Source organism: Trypanosoma equiperdum, assembly GCF_001457755.1.
Source record: "Trypanosoma equiperdum strain OVI genome assembly, contig: ctg_1348, whole genome shotgun sequence".
Taxonomy (NCBI): domain Eukaryota; phylum Euglenozoa; class Kinetoplastea; order Trypanosomatida; family Trypanosomatidae; genus Trypanosoma; species Trypanosoma equiperdum.
The window spans coordinates 1-15,022 of NW_027123336.1; the positions used below are offsets into that span (position 1 = coordinate 1).

Genomic DNA, 15,022 nt, shown 5'->3' on the forward strand with positions numbered 1-15,022 from the left:
TATGTCCAAAGGGAAAAATAAAATGAAAGAAAAGGGTGAAAAGTGTCTGTAAGAGTTGCAACGAGAAAAAAAAACAAGAAGGAAGGAAAGTGAAGTGATGTGATGTGAAGTGAAGTGTTTCGGAAAAGGCATTTTTGAGCGTGATTTTTCTTTTAAAATCAAATTCCGCCTTTCCCACCCTTCTTTTTTCTTTGTTAACTCTTCCTTCCTTCGAAATTTAAAAAAAAAGGGATTTTTTTATTGTTTTTTTTCTCTTTTGCCTCACCGTCACTTTGTTCTTTTTGTTACACGTATTTTTATTGAGCGTTTCGTAGTTGTGTTTTTCCCCCCTACTTTTAAATGGTCGATTGTTTAAATTTTTTTTTTTTGTTATATCTTTTTTCCTTTTGTTTTCCTCTGTCCACTATTCCTTTCCAAATATTGAAATAAGAGCGAACGGTTTCCCCTTTCCTTTTGCTTTTTTTTTATTTTACTTGCGTATATCTTCTTATATCTTATTTTATTTATTTTATTCTTATATTTCCGCTGCTGCTTTGTTTTGTTTTCCCTTATTGTACAGCTGTTTTGCTTCCTTTGTTCAGTTTTTTTTCATTGGTGAATGAACAAACAAGTAATTTAATTGATAAGTTGATTGATTGGTTAATTTGTTTGTGAAAGCCTTCATTGAACAATTAAGCAAAAAAGAAAAGGAAAAAGAAAAAGGAAAAAGGGAAAACATTGATGATGAACGGTAATGTAAATGAAATAAAGCAATGAATTAAGGAGCGAATAGGGGAGAGAGTTATGGGGGAGGGGGGGAAAAAAAAAAAAAGTGAAATGAGAGGGAAAAGAAATCATGATCGTCAATGTTTATGTTATATTCTTTTTTTGTCTGTGTTTGTTTTTGTGTTTGTTTGTTTGTTTTTCTTTAACCCGTCTTCTTTTTCTTTCTTATTTCTTCAATTGTCTTTCCATCCTCTTTTCACTCTCTCTATTTATTTATTTTTTTAGAGAGGCCACTTCATTTCTTTCTGCTGCCATATGGTAGAGGAGATAAGGGAAATAGAGGGTAATATGACGAGTTTAAAAAGAAAAGAAAAGAAAAGAAAAAAAGAAATATAAATCAAAGGAAAAGGAAAAGGGAAGGTGCGCTTGACTGTTATTTTATCTATTATTATTATTTTATTATTTTTGAAACTTACTCATACAACTCTATGCACTGATACAAATATGAATGACTTTTTATCACTTTCCCCTTCTTTTCGTCTATTTGTCTTCTTTTTTGTTTTTTTTCTCTATCATTTTATGTAAACTCCCCTTCCTTCCGTTACTATTAACATCACCACACAATCACACATGTATACACATACATCAAAGCAAATAGCAATTACAATAGCCACATCAAGGTTATTACAGTACACCTTAGGATCACTTCATTTTATTTTTACTTTTTATTTTATTTTTTATTTTTCCTTTGTTTCGCTTTTGTCACGTTTGTGTTATTTAATCGGTAAGAAAAAAAAAAGAAAAAGAAAAGAAAACTAAACACGCATCACACAATCCATTTCATCCGTATATTATTTACTCTCATTATTCCTATTATTGTCTTCGTTGTTTTGTTTTGTTTTTTGTTTTTTGTTTTTTTCTTACAGATATCCCCCAATTGAACGATGCGCCGTTGGGGAGCGGCGGGACCTCTTCGGAGCGGCCCTCAGCTCCGGCAGGTGGCCTCAGCGGCCCGAAGGCGGCAGCCCGCACAACTTAAAATACCAATAAGTGATGCACCGGCACATGTGAAGGCCATGGAGAGGCCGAGATCAAAACTCGAAACCCCGGCAGCGTACAGTTCCTTCCGTAGCACAGAAACCATTGAGGAATTTAGGGAAAATTACAAATACCTGGCGGCAGGCGAGAGGGAAACATCAGTAACGGCCCGAGTCGCTGGTCGTATCACAAGTTTGCGGGATATGGGAAAGATGCTTTTTGCGACAGTACGATCTAGTGGTGTGGATCTGCAGTTAGTCGTGCATGTCGGGGAACATTTCACACGAGACTGCTTGAAGCAACTGAGAGCTTCATTGCGTGTTGGAGACATTGTGGGAGCTGAAGGTATTCCATGTAGGATGCAGCGCGGTGAGTTGTCTTTAGCTGCTAGTCGTGTGGAGGTGCTGGCGCCATATGTTTGTAGGGACCAGGTAGTCTGCCCAGATCTACGTGGCTTTACGCAGCTGCAAGACAATGATGTGAGGTATCGATATCGCTTTGTGGATATGATGACCAATCGGTCCGTTATCGACACTATTAGAAAGCGTCACACAGTGCTGCAGTCACTCCGTGAGTACTTGGATATGAGACACTTTGTTGAGGTAGAGACACCGATTCTTCACGCTGTAGCGTCCGGTGCAAATGCAAAACCTTTTGTGACGCATCACAACGCAAATAATGCAGACCTCTTCCTACGCGTTGCACCAGAGTTATACCTGAAACAGTGCGTCGTCGGAGGTTTGGAACGGGTGTATGAAATTGGTAAAGTATTTCGTAACGAGGATGCTGATCGCAGTCACAACCCGGAGTTTACCACGTGTGAATTCTACGCAGCATACCACACATACGAAGACCTTATCACCATGACAGAAGACATCTTTCGCCATCTCGCGCTACGGGCAAACGGGACGACGCAACTGCAAATCCAGTGTGAGCGGGCTGGTATCACACGGGAGATTGATTTGGGTGCAACATTCCGGCGCATTAGTGTTTATGATGAAATTCAGAGTGCATCCGGTGTCGAGCTCCCACCACCCAATGAACTTAACACACCAAAGGGACTTGCATACATGTCCGCCATCATGCTGCGCCATGACATTCAGTTTCCAGCCGTACGCACAGCGGCAAAGATGTTTGATAAACTCATTGACTTCTTTATTACAAGTCACATAGTAGAGCCAACCTTCGTGATGGATCATCCCATCTTCATGAGCCCTCTCGCGAAGGAACACTCATCTCGGCCTGGTTTGGCTGAGCGTTTTGAGTTGTTTATCAATGGTATTGAATACTGCAACGCATACAGTGAACTTAATGATCCACAGGAACAGTGTCATCGGTTCCAGCAACAGTTAATAGATCGACAAGGTGGCGACGAGGAGGCCATGCCGCTGGACGAGACCTTTTTGAAATCCCTGCAAGTTGGTCTTCCACCAACTGCTGGTTGGGGAATGGGCATTGACCGAGTTGTAATGCTGCTAAGCGGCTCAAGTACCATACGAGATGGAATCATTTTCCCTTTACTACGGCAGGATACGAGATCGCATGATTGCAAGCGGCGGCACCGGGTGGCCACATTTTTTGATTTCAATCACCAAATGGCACTCTTGTGTCTTAGTGGCGTTGAGCAGGAAATGAAAAGACGTGGCTTCCCCGAGGCATCATGTGCTCATATTCGCGAGCTGCGGCAGACTATTCGAGACTTGGGGCAGCGAAGTGGTGAGTCGGATTTAACAAATTTTAACTGCGGTGAATGGTGGCCGGGTCTGACAAAAACTATGATTCGGCTGATGTGTGGTAGACCACGTTCCTGATTTTTTTTTTGGGGGGGAGGGAATGCCTATGTGAAATTTTCCCTGCGCGAAATTTTCTTCAGTCTACTTAGTTGTTACCACAATTGTTACGATTATTTGTTGCCTCTTTTTTTTTTCCTCATTGAGCGCTCCATATGGTTACCGATCCTTAGCTCAGTGTTGTGGCTGGGTGGGTTATAGTTGTATTGTAGTGTTAGTTGATGTCGGAGACATGCCCTTGCCAGCGTGTGGTTATGCACTTACTACTGCCACTTGTGTTGTGGTGTCCTATTGTTTTCGTCTCTTCGTTTTTTTTTTTAAGGTTTCCCGTCCCCTTCTTCTTTCACACCTTCTACAATTGGGAAGGTACCATATGCAAATATAAAAATAAAAAGGAAGAAATAAACACATGCGTGTATATACATATGTATTTATTTGTGTGTTTACCTGATTATTTGTTTTGCATGGGTCTCTGTTTGGGTGCGTTATGAAGTCCCTCATTGTTTGTGGAAACCCATCGGGATGCCTAAAAGAAAAGTGAAGCAGTTGTCTTTTAAATGCTTTCCCGGTGGCGGCAGCGAGTTTCGTATGGCTTTCATCTCAACCTTTTCTTGTGAAGGAAATCCTCACAAGGAAAGAGACAATAATGAAAGAGAAAAGAAGTCCACAGAACACCAAAAGGGATATTGTTTGCATTCCATCCCTGATCCTCTGTTGTTTCTATCACATACGATGTCCTTGATGCATCTGCTATTATTATTACTTTTTTTTTTCTTTTGCAGTTAAATCCAGGATAATTTTAACGAAAAGAAGTTGAAAAACTAAAGGGGAACAAAAAGCCACTCATAGAAGTTTTAGAGCAACTCAATTGTTGCACGACATACTGGTATAACATAATAAAAAATAACAGTATTCATCGTTGTAATTCGGCAATATTTTTACATATTAATTCCGTTACCGCAATTTAAAATCAAAACAACAAAATGGATAAGAGAATGATTACTGATGCATTTGAAGAAATCAAATGGAATGGCTGGGGGGACACTGGCGTGTGTATCAAATACGATGAGGCGAGGCAACTCCCCATACACACAAATGGAAAGCCGATGAAGCATCTTCTGAAGTTCATGAAGGACGATGTCCTCAAGGTGAAGGGAGAGTTTAAAATTAAGCCCACACCCGGGCTAACAAAAGAGGAGGCCATCAAACGGCTCCCACCGCCTGTAGTGAAACAACCATTCGTAGATGAGTTGCGTCAGGTTCTGTCAAAAGATCAGATCCGTCTCGACGCATATGCCCGCCTGACGCACATCTTTGGTAAAAATTATCGCGACCTTTGGCGTGTGAGGCGTGGTATGATCGACCGCCCACCCGATGCGGTCATTCTCCCCAACAACCACGATGATTGCGTAAAGATTATGGAATTGGCACAAAAACACAACGTTGTTGTTGTGCCATTCGGTGGTGGCACAAATGTTACAGGTGGCGTGGAGCCGAATCCCTTTGAGACGCGACGTATGGTTATCTCCATTGACATGCGACGGATGGGGCGAATGCTTCATATAGACACAGAATCCGGTACCGCTGTGTTTGAAGTGGGAGTGCTTGGCCCAGATATAGATGAACAACTGAGCCGCTACGGTTTCATGATGGGTCATGACCCTGATAGTTATGCATATTCGACTCTTGGTGGCTGGATTGCTGCGCGAGGCAGCGGTGCCATGTCGAATAAATATGGAGATATTGAAAACATGATTCTCGCCATGCGGGTGGTGACACCTGTTGGCGTGGTGGAAACACCCCTTACCTCGCGACCCTGCGGTGTCGACTTGAACGCCATGTTTGTTGGGTCCGAGGGTGCCTTTGGACTTGTTACAGAGGCTGTTGTTAAGATTGAACGCATACCAGAGGTGAAGCGTTACGAAGGCTGGCTCTTTCCCTCATTTGAAGTTGCTTTTACTGCTTTCCATACATGCACACGCAAGGGGATCCACCCGTGCACAATGAGGTTATACGACGAAGACGACACACGGCTCAGTTTTGCAGCAAGTACAGACTCCGGGTTGGTTAGTACATTCTTCAGCAAGTGCTTTAAGAAATACATCGCAACTGTGAAGGGATGGAACCTCAGCAAAATATCACTTGTGGTTGTCGGGTTTGAAGGAACCAAAGCCCAAACGAACTGTCAGCGGAGTGAATTGGTTGGCGTCTTCCAAGCCTTCGGTGCCACATGCTTGGGAACCAAGCCGGGTAACACGTGGCAAGAAAAGAAATACGACCTTCCGTACCTTCGCGATTTCGCTCTGGCTCACAATTTTTGGGCGGACGTATTTGAGACGAGTGTCCTCTACACGGACGCTATTCACTGCTGGAGAGCAGTCAAGAAATCGTTTGCGGAAGTGATGGCCGAGAATGGTAAGAACGCATGGATAGGCTGCCACACTGCACATCAGTACCGTTTTGGTTGCTGTTTGTATTTCACCTTTATTGGCGGGCAGGCCGACGAAAATGACCTCAAGATCTTTTTGCAAGTAAAAAAAAGGGCGATGGAAGTCATGTTACAGCACAGAGGAAACCTAACTCACCACCATGGAATAGGTTATGAGCACGTCCCATGGATGAAGCGTTACAATGGTGAGGGTGGGTTAGACGCAATTATGAAGTTCAAGAAAGCGCTTGATCCAAAGAACATATGTAACCCGGGAAAACTGCTCCCCTCACCCCCTTCGGAGAAGGAAACACCAAAGGCCACACAGGCCCGTCAGAATCGTGAAATGATGTTTGACAAAATGGGCATTCCCGGGGCTCTTCAGGCTCACCTCTGAGGGGTCATATGTATTTATGCACACTCATGCCCGTTGGTTTACCAGCGGGGAAATTGTGTTATGTGTGCAAAAAGTCTCGCTAAGATAGTTGTGCGGCTGCGGTTAAGTATAATCTGTGGTGAGCAATACATACTTTGTTATCCTGGTACGTAAAAATTGTTGACAGCGTAACGACCATGTTACCTATGTTTAGCCCCACGGGGGCACTATCACATTAGGTCCTTGTGTTTAAAACGAAATAATACAGTGCATGCAACCGACAACGGGAAAATAAAAAGGAGAAAAATTAAGGTAATGGTAGCACAACTCGGCGGTGCAAGGCGGCCGTCTGGGAGACTGGTCGTTAAAGGGGCTATTGGGTTGAGGTTCTATTATAGTAACGTTATTTACAGGAGGTTTCCTCGGAAATAACGTGCATTTTTTTCCACGGGATTGTTCTCAAGAACTGCCGGTACAGCATTATGCACTTCCCCCCATTTGTTCCTTACGTTGTCTTTATTATCACAACTCCGTTTGTGTTTCCCGCACCTTCAAACGCCCCACCTTTGCTCGTCTTCGGACATGTTTTACGTTCATACAAATATATGCGTCATTAGGTGGACGTTTTTGTGTTAGCGTGGTCGAAGGGTTTTGTTTTTGGCTTTTCCAGCTTTCTCCTGTCGTCGTCGTTGTCGTTGTTGGGAACCGATTAGCACTCGTCACTTCTTCCCCTTCCCTATTGTCCTTGATTTAATCCCTTCCACCCCTCCTCCGCATGTTCTTTTCGGCATGTGTTCCAACCCCGGGGGAATTAGTTGCGCATTGTTCACGTGCATTACGAGTTACATTGCGCAACAACCACATGAAAACACACCGTGGGTCTGGTACGCGACGCACCCGCGGTCTGCGCTTGCGATGATTGCAACACCGTCGAAGCAGCAGCGATACGTGTATCAGCGACTCCCATCAGTGGATAGTGATGGGAAAATGACAGTTAGGGCGAACATTTCTCTCCATGGTGTGAAACTGAATGGAAGTACCGTCCGCGTGCCGTTGCTGGCGGCGGCAGCGCATGTGAAGTTAGCTGCAGCACTAGGCAAGTGTCCTGTCCGTGCGATATTTGACTCCAATTGCGTTAAAGCATTGGGTGATTTCTTTAACTCCCTTCAACGTGCCTCAGGTGGTTGCCTGGTAGTGGAGTTGCTCCGGCTTCAGACCACTGAATTCGGTGCTCTGTTGGAACGCCATCGGCTGCGACCAGCTCAAGTACTTGATATCCTTCGGACGGTGGTATGTCTTGTGCTGGAGGGGGCTTGCGAAGTGGACCTCACACCCATGATTGTACATGAGTTGACTAAATTGCAGTCCCTTCATGTCTCAGGTGGAAATTTATCCTCGCTCTCTGCCCTCCGGGGTTCGAAGACACTGTTGGACATCGATGTAAGTGGTGTGTCCATCACGCACCGCGACGTTAATTTATTGGGTCAAATGGCACAACTGCGCAGCTTAGTCGTTGATGGTTGCACGGGCGTCATAAGCCTTACACCATTTACCGGTCATCCCTCGTTGCGTCACCTTTCGGCGGCAGGGTGTCCGAATCTTCGTCAGGTGGGATCACTCGGTACAATTCCAACCTTGGAATACGCAAATATATCCAGTACTGCTGTTTCTTCCGAGGACCTTCGACGGGGTCTTAAGGGTTTTATGGGAATTCGTGGGCTTGTTCTCGATCGGCTGAGCTTTGGTGAAGTGGAAGGGACAATTAGGACTCACAGGACTCACTGGAAGGTACAACGCCTCTCGCTAAAAGATGTGAGGTGTCCCAGGTACACGTGGGTAGCAACCGCAATATGCCTTGGCGATTTGTACTTGGATGGCACGCGCCTCATTGAAAGAGAGTTGTCGCTGCTATGCTCATCGCTCATATATCTGGAAAGGCTTTCCATTGCGAGATGCATGTGGCTCGTGACGTCCCTCAGAAGCCTTTTGGCTTTGAAACACATCCGCGAGGTGACCGTCTCCCGCCGCAGTTTGCTGGAGGAGAATGGCGTGGCAGAGTTGTGTGGAAGGGGGGTACGTTGCCACATTTGCTCCATGTAAGCGGCCTACCGCCACCAGAAGGCGGTGAAGTTATTTTGTCACGAGGTAAAGGTGGCTTGGCATTTGTGATCCAGTGAGGAAGTGGTGGAGGAACAACGAACATAAGGGATGTGAATGTCATCATCCGTACACTCCCTTTCCTAATGTTTTTACTGGTTCAATTCTTGTTTAAGTTTCATTTGTGGCCTTTGCTCATCTGTTACTAATGTTCCTCCGTTACTTGGTATTTCGTCGTTCTTTTTGTTTGTTATTTTCACATCTTCTTGTCTATCGAACATGTTTCTCAAGGCGTGGTGCTGATTGTTGTGTTGTGAGAATGTTTGCCTCCCAATCAATCAGCCTCTACAAGGAATGCTGTCAATTTTATAATGTCAAACCAAACACAGAGATTCTTCAGCAGGTGGACACACCACAGCTCATGTTGGAGGAGATTGACGCCTCCCGAACGCTCCTTGGCGAGCTTGGCGTAAAGGCGTTGCTTGACTGCATTTCCTGCCACGTGGGGATTCGAAGGGTGGTGCTAAAAAAAAATGGCCTGTCTACCACTTGTGTTGAGCATCTCTGTAGGTTTCTACGCGGCTCCCGCTACGTTTGTCATGTTGATGTATCTGAGAATCCTATGAACGTGGCCGCCGCGCGGGTGCTATGGGAGACCGCGCGGATTGTACCAACACTGACGGAAATTAATGTTGAGAAGTGCGAATTAGAGGATGAGTGGCCGCGCCGATTGGAGCGGTGCTGCAAGTCCAACGAGGAAACACAGGCAGCGGTTATCGCACCATGTGCGGAGGATCTGAATCCAATGCAATGGGATGTTGTGTTTGTTGCGGTGGCCGGACCTGCCTCATATGTGGAGAAGTATTCAACCGAGATATTGCCCCCTGTAAGCAGTCTTCTCGCGCAGTATAGACTTCGCGTTTGTTTACTAGCAATCGATGAAAATGATACGCCGGACGTGGCGGTTGCGAAAATAGAGCGGGGCGCCGAGAGGTATAATCACGGTTTGAGTTGGTGTGTTGCGCTCGTGGACGACGCCGTGCCATGGAATGAGGCCGCACTGAAGGCCGTTATGGCAACAGTTCAGCAAACACGACCCATTACAAAGCCGCTCAAGGACAAATTTGGCGCCATATGTAGTCCCGCGATAAAGTGCGTTACCAACTTTTTTGTGTACGATGTAACATTACTGAGCGAATCAGATGAGAAAGGGGAAGAGAAACCGGACACTGCAGGAGTAGTTGAGGTGCCTCCGGAAAAGTGGTTTCCAGCGGTGAACTGGGACGAAGTTGGAGACTGCGATGTTCCATCGGCAGTGCGTTTGAGAACCAAGAATTGCTGGAAGGTCCGCTGTCAGAGTGATCTATACTGTGCATTGACTGATGTCTTCTCGCGGAAATTCACCATGGACGAGGGTTCTCAGAACGAAGAGAAGGAGGTTGACGAGGAGAAGGCGTACATTCTGACTAGCGAAAAAGAGTCCCTGTTCTCATCATACCCAATGTGCAAAGAGATAGTATTGCACGTGGAGAAACGTTTGTGGAGCACATGCGTACCTATTGTTCTTATCGGAACGGACGTGAAGGCTCACAACAATGTCCTCTCGTGGTTGGCTAACAAGTATGCGGAAAGTGGCCCTATGAAGGTGGTGTTTTACCCTTATAAACGTGACAACCGTAGTATGGTTGTGTTTTTGAGTTATCTTCTTGGCGTGCTGTCCAAATCCCCCATGGAGTTGTACCTTTCTCTTGATACGTTATGCAATGAAGTCCATGATGCAATTAGTCACTACGAGGACGAGCCGTTGTTAATGATCATTCCATCGATGGACACACTTGATAGCTGCGGAAACGACTACTGCTGTAGCCTGGATTGGTTGCCCTCGACCCTGCCTCCTAAAATTACCCTTGTTGTCTCAATTAAAACAGAGAGTCCCATTCTAGTCGCCTTTCGCAAGCGACTTCCTCAACCGTTTGAAGTGTTAAACGCCCCACTTCCAGACGAGGTGCGTTCATGGCTCTTTACTGAAGAACTTGTGCGGCGCGGCATATTAGGGGGAACTGCAGGTGGACATCAGGAGGATGGCGGGGACACCTCTAACTGTGAAGCATGGAAAAGAGTGGTGGGTAACGCATTCTTGAATAAGGATGGGTCCAAGTTTACAAGTTTTGACACTTACGCAGCATCACTTCTTTTCCGCTTCTCACTAACTACCGACTCAGAGGATGTCACCTTCTTCCTCCCCTCGGAGGTCCCTAATACGATGAGGGAGCTGTTGGTTAAGCTTCTGAAGGTCCACGAAGACCAGGGAGATCCTCTTACTGTGCGCTACGTCCTCACATGCCTTGCTGCGGCTTCCCTGCCTGTCACAGAGGTTGTATGCGTGTGTGAAGATCTCGGGCCATGCCCACGCAATAAAACGATCCCAGTTCTTCTCATGCTCATTGATGACGGCATTGTGGAAATTCACGGTGGTTCTGTGGCGCATTTGGCGGGGCCAGAGGTACACGAGGTTGTGAACTCCCTCTACAGCGATTTGTTGGATAATGTCAATGCATTGGTGGAAAATCATTTGTATCGCCTAGTCAAAACACGGAGCCCTGATCTCTCTCTGTGTTTCAGGCAAATTGGACCTCTCATTTTTGTCAACGGTAGTTTTGAGAACGCGTACTCGCTCATTTTGGATGCCAGTATAATGGATGCCGCTTTTTCTAGAGAAAAGAGCAATACCCAATATGCCATTGACATCATTTTCCGTCTCTTGAATTCCTATCGGCTCCTGTCGCAGCTGCACGATGGGGAGTACTTTGTGTTCGATAAGCAGGATCAGAGCCAACGCCGTTCCGCCCTGCTGAATGCGGCTAAAGATATTCAATCATTTGACTGTTTCTTTTTTCAGTCCGCGCTTCAGTTGTCGGAAGTTTCGCCATATTACAGAGACGCCTCCACTTCAGAGGAAGTGCCATATTCGGTGCTTGCACCTCTGAACACGGCTGGGGAGGAGGGCTCCTCAATTTCCATCCCCGTCAATGAAACGCCGATTTATGTTCACTTGCGTGAGAAATACCTCGTGATATCGACTAAAACAACTGTGTTTGTGTACTCCACTGGGAATTTCGATAAGGTAGTTGCCACGTTTGACACTACTTGCAACAAAGACGCCGTTTTCCAGGGTGCGCTCAGCGCTTGTGGTACCCGCATTGTTTTGATATGGGACAGACATCTCGCAACGTTTGACTTTTTGACGGGTGGTCACTCTAATGTTGATGATGTCACCGCTACACTGTCTGACAGGGCACTCGACGTGTTGGGGACTAATATTGCTGTACAGCATAATTTGAGCAAATCTCTCTCAATTATGGACCTGACCAAGAAAAATAAAGTCATAATATTACCAACCCTAGAGGCGGAGGCACGTGAAGCATACTTTTTCGGTAGTTCCGTCCTCGCTACCAGTTTGTACGATTTATTTATTATCAGGGGATGCAGGGTGCAGAAACTTTCACATACGGGGGTAATCCGATGTGTGGCTTTCCCCGCAAGCGATCGTCTCATTGCCTCGTCAGTGGACGAAGACATATGGATTTGGTCCGGCGCTGGCGAGCTTTTACACATTGCTAATGCTGGGCGAACCCCTATTGAAGAACTTTACCTCAATTCTAACGGTGGGCAACTGCTCTCCAGGCAGCAAGAGGGACTGAAATTGTGGGAGACGTCCAGCGGAAGGTTCAAGAAATTGGATCAGCTGTTCGACGAAATCCCCACGCAGTTGCTCATAACGGGGAGTGATTCCTTCATCATTGCTTTGTGTGGTTATTACCTTTATGTGTGGGATGCCAGCACCCGGCGACCTGTGGGTGTCCTCACGTGCGCCATCGGGGCAATTACCTTTGTGCAAGAACGGAATCAACTGGTCATGGCACTTACTTCTCGGAATGAAGTGAAAGTGTGGCGTCTGGGTGACAACCCATTCCTCTCCACGAAGGTGCTCCAGAAGAAGTCCTTGTCGTCCAATTGGCGGTTAAGCGGTAAATTGTCAGCTGTGTCAATTGAACGTATTACCGCAAATTCCAAAGGAACACTTTTCGCGGCTTTGGACTCCGACGGCGCATTGTTGCTTCAACCAACGAAAGGCGGTCCACCAACTGTCTGCGCTGTCAAAGAGGTCGAGGGCATGGTGTTCCTCTGTAACTATCTCGTGTTCTCTTTTAAGGAAAAGGCGGGGTGTTTTTGTTACATTGATCTGGATGAAGAGGAGTTCAAAGTATCGGAAATGCTTCTGCCGACTGATGCAAGAGAAAAAGCTTCACTGGACTTTGTAGCCGACCCGGACGACAGGTACCTTGCCGTTGTTTCAAACTTCGATAAAGGATCTACACTTTACGTGTACGAGGTGTCCACCTGGTCCCTACTGAACCAGTTTATTGGACACAGCGGCCACGTTTTTTATGGCTTCTTTGTCGAAGATGTTTTGATCAGTGTCTGCAAGGATCTCACGGTGCGCTGCTGGAGTCTTCAAAATCACGCAGAGAGGACTTCCTACAAGCATCCCTTCCAAATAGCAGCCGCAGCGCGTGACACAGAATCACCGGTGGTCTCACTCTTCTTTTTCGATGTTTATTTCCATCTCTTTCATCTACACGTAGATGGTGTTGACTCTTCCGCTCGTTTCGAAGTGCAGAAGGTCTCCACATTACCCCCACCAGCAACTCTGAAGCCTGTGCAATGCGTTTACGTTTCAGGGTTGGTTGTGGTAGTGGCCGGGTGCGGATCAGTTTTCCTGGTGAATGTCAGGCGGGGGGGAGCAGCAACCAAGTTATCAAATTACAAATGCCTCTGCGTTGCTACATATAAGAACGGTCCTGAGTCATTCGTGCTGACTGGCCACACAACCGGCGAGGTTCTCCTGAACGGCGTTCGCCACGGGCCATAAATATGTAAAGAAGTGGCTTCCCCTTTGTGTTGTATCTCTCCCTCTTCGTTGAAATGTGTCCTTGTGACATACGGGAGACGAAGGAAAGGCAGTCATGAGACCGTTTTCGCTTTCCCCACTTTCCTTCAAATGTCTGTCACACACATCACGCATCGCCACGTGTTTGTCCACCGATGTGGAGGACACAAAGCTTACGTTTTTGGCCGTTCGCATCGCAAACGCTATTGCTTTTCGGCAGCGTAAGAGGAGTAAAGGACACCCAGAGGGTCAATACGACTAGAGCGAGTGAAAGAAGAGAACGAATCAAGGTGGAGTGAGGAAGGAAAATAGAAAAATAAATAAATATACGAAACAGGCTTGAAGCTATGCGCCGAGACGACTTCGACCGCAGGCGTCTTCGCGACTTGTACGACCGGAACGTGCGCCGCGTCCGGGCACTTGCTGAAGCGCGGGATCAACGAAGAAGTGACAGGGAAGATGATCTCCCAGCACCACGTCGCTACCTTGTCAGTGAGCGCCGGACACGGCTTGAGGGTTTCGGGTATGGTGACCGCCAGATCCGCAGAAGCCGCCGTTCCCGAGATGGGGAACGTAGCCGACGCTTCAGCGACCGGCGCCTCTTCCGACGCAGTGCTGCGGACCGCTTTGCGCGGGATGAGGACATTGAGCGGCAGCTGCGTCGCGAGCGGAGGGAACGTTTGCTCCGCCTGGAACGACTTGAACGACTCGAGCGCTTGGAGCGCCGTGATCGTCTGCGTGAGCGGTTGCCTCTGCGCGGCGGAGTGGCCATGGGCCGTCTTCGTCGGCGTCTGGTGGAAGGGAGGCGACGCAGACTTCAACGCGAGAACGACGGCCAGCGGCCCCAGCAGCAACCTCAGCGCAGGAAACTGGATGACGAACTGTTACAACGTACCAACCGCTCCTCCCGTGGAGGCAACAACTCCGCACACAATAAAAAAGAAGGGGCTCGCAGAAGTGGGCCTATGACGCGCGAGGGTCTTGATGAGCAGTTGGATCGGTTCCGAGGGGCGGCTTGAAGGAGGAGTAGTTCTGAAACTCTGAAGGCTGTTGAAGGGCGGAAATGGGACTTCTACCACCATAACAAAAGAGTGAACCAAAGAGGGAAAGAAGTATAACTATTAATAAAGTGGGGAAATGAGAACAAACTTGTAAGTTAGTTGAAAGCAAAAATGATTAGGCGAGTGGTAACCAAAAGAAAAGTGTGGAGGAGTTGAAATTTTCATCTATGTAGGAACGAGGGGCACCGCAAGGGGGTACAGACACTCGTGCGCGTATGAGAAGTAGAAACATGGTAGACAAAAGGCGCACATGCCCACTATGTTGGTGTAAAACATGTGAAACAGGAAATACCTTTCTGCAGTCATTTGGTTCCTTTTACAGCTTGATCTTTTCTCCCAATAATGCGTCAAAAAGTTCTACAGCTGCACCTCAATAGGAGGCACAATGCCCGCGATGGTACTGAACTGAGTTAATATTGATGTTCGCCGGACAGGTGCGCTCACACTTCATTTAATGTCACGCCTCTATCGTGTTGTCGCCGCCAGTTTGCGGATGGTCACGAGGAGGTACGAAGCTGGTCTCCCCAAGCAATTTCTTTACTCCGTCTTGTACGGAGTAAAGGAAAAAAAAAAAAA

At 46.8% G+C, this 15,022-nt stretch overlaps 5 protein-coding genes across 5 annotated transcripts; all 5 read left to right on the forward strand.

The window, feature by feature from the left end:
* Positions 1 to 1,649: 1,649 nt before the first annotated feature.
* TEOVI_000688200 (lysyl-tRNA synthetase, putative) lies at positions 1,650 to 3,554 on the forward strand (the record flags this gene model as incomplete). The annotated part of the gene is made up of 1 exon (XM_067221187.1): positions 1,650 to 3,554. The coding sequence occupies one exon, from the start codon at positions 1,650 to 1,652 to the stop codon at positions 3,552 to 3,554; it is 1,905 nt and encodes a 634-aa protein (XP_067077288.1).
* Positions 3,555 to 4,516: 962 nt separating this feature from the next.
* On the forward strand, positions 4,517 to 6,358 carry TEOVI_000688300 (alkyl-dihydroxyacetone phosphate synthase; the record flags this gene model as incomplete). The annotated part of the gene is made up of 1 exon (XM_067221188.1): positions 4,517 to 6,358. One exon carries the CDS (start codon positions 4,517 to 4,519, stop codon positions 6,356 to 6,358), a length of 1,842 nt encoding a protein of 613 aa, XP_067077289.1.
* An 894-nt stretch (positions 6,359 to 7,252) lies between these two features.
* Positions 7,253 to 8,437, forward strand: TEOVI_000688400 (leucine-rich repeat protein (LRRP), putative; the record flags this gene model as incomplete). Its single annotated transcript, XM_067221189.1, has 1 exon — positions 7,253 to 8,437. One exon carries the CDS (start codon positions 7,253 to 7,255, stop codon positions 8,435 to 8,437), a length of 1,185 nt encoding a protein of 394 aa, XP_067077290.1.
* Positions 8,438 to 8,753: 316 nt separating this feature from the next.
* TEOVI_000688500 (uncharacterized protein) lies at positions 8,754 to 13,367 on the forward strand (the record flags this gene model as incomplete). The annotated part of the gene is made up of 1 exon (XM_067221190.1): positions 8,754 to 13,367. The coding sequence occupies one exon, from the start codon at positions 8,754 to 8,756 to the stop codon at positions 13,365 to 13,367; it is 4,614 nt and encodes a 1,537-aa protein (XP_067077291.1).
* Positions 13,368 to 13,732: 365 nt separating this feature from the next.
* Positions 13,733 to 14,404, forward strand: TEOVI_000688600 (uncharacterized protein; the record flags this gene model as incomplete). The annotated part of the gene is made up of 1 exon (XM_067221191.1): positions 13,733 to 14,404. One exon carries the CDS (start codon positions 13,733 to 13,735, stop codon positions 14,402 to 14,404), a length of 672 nt encoding a protein of 223 aa, XP_067077292.1.
* Between the last annotated feature and the right edge of the window lie 618 nt (positions 14,405 to 15,022).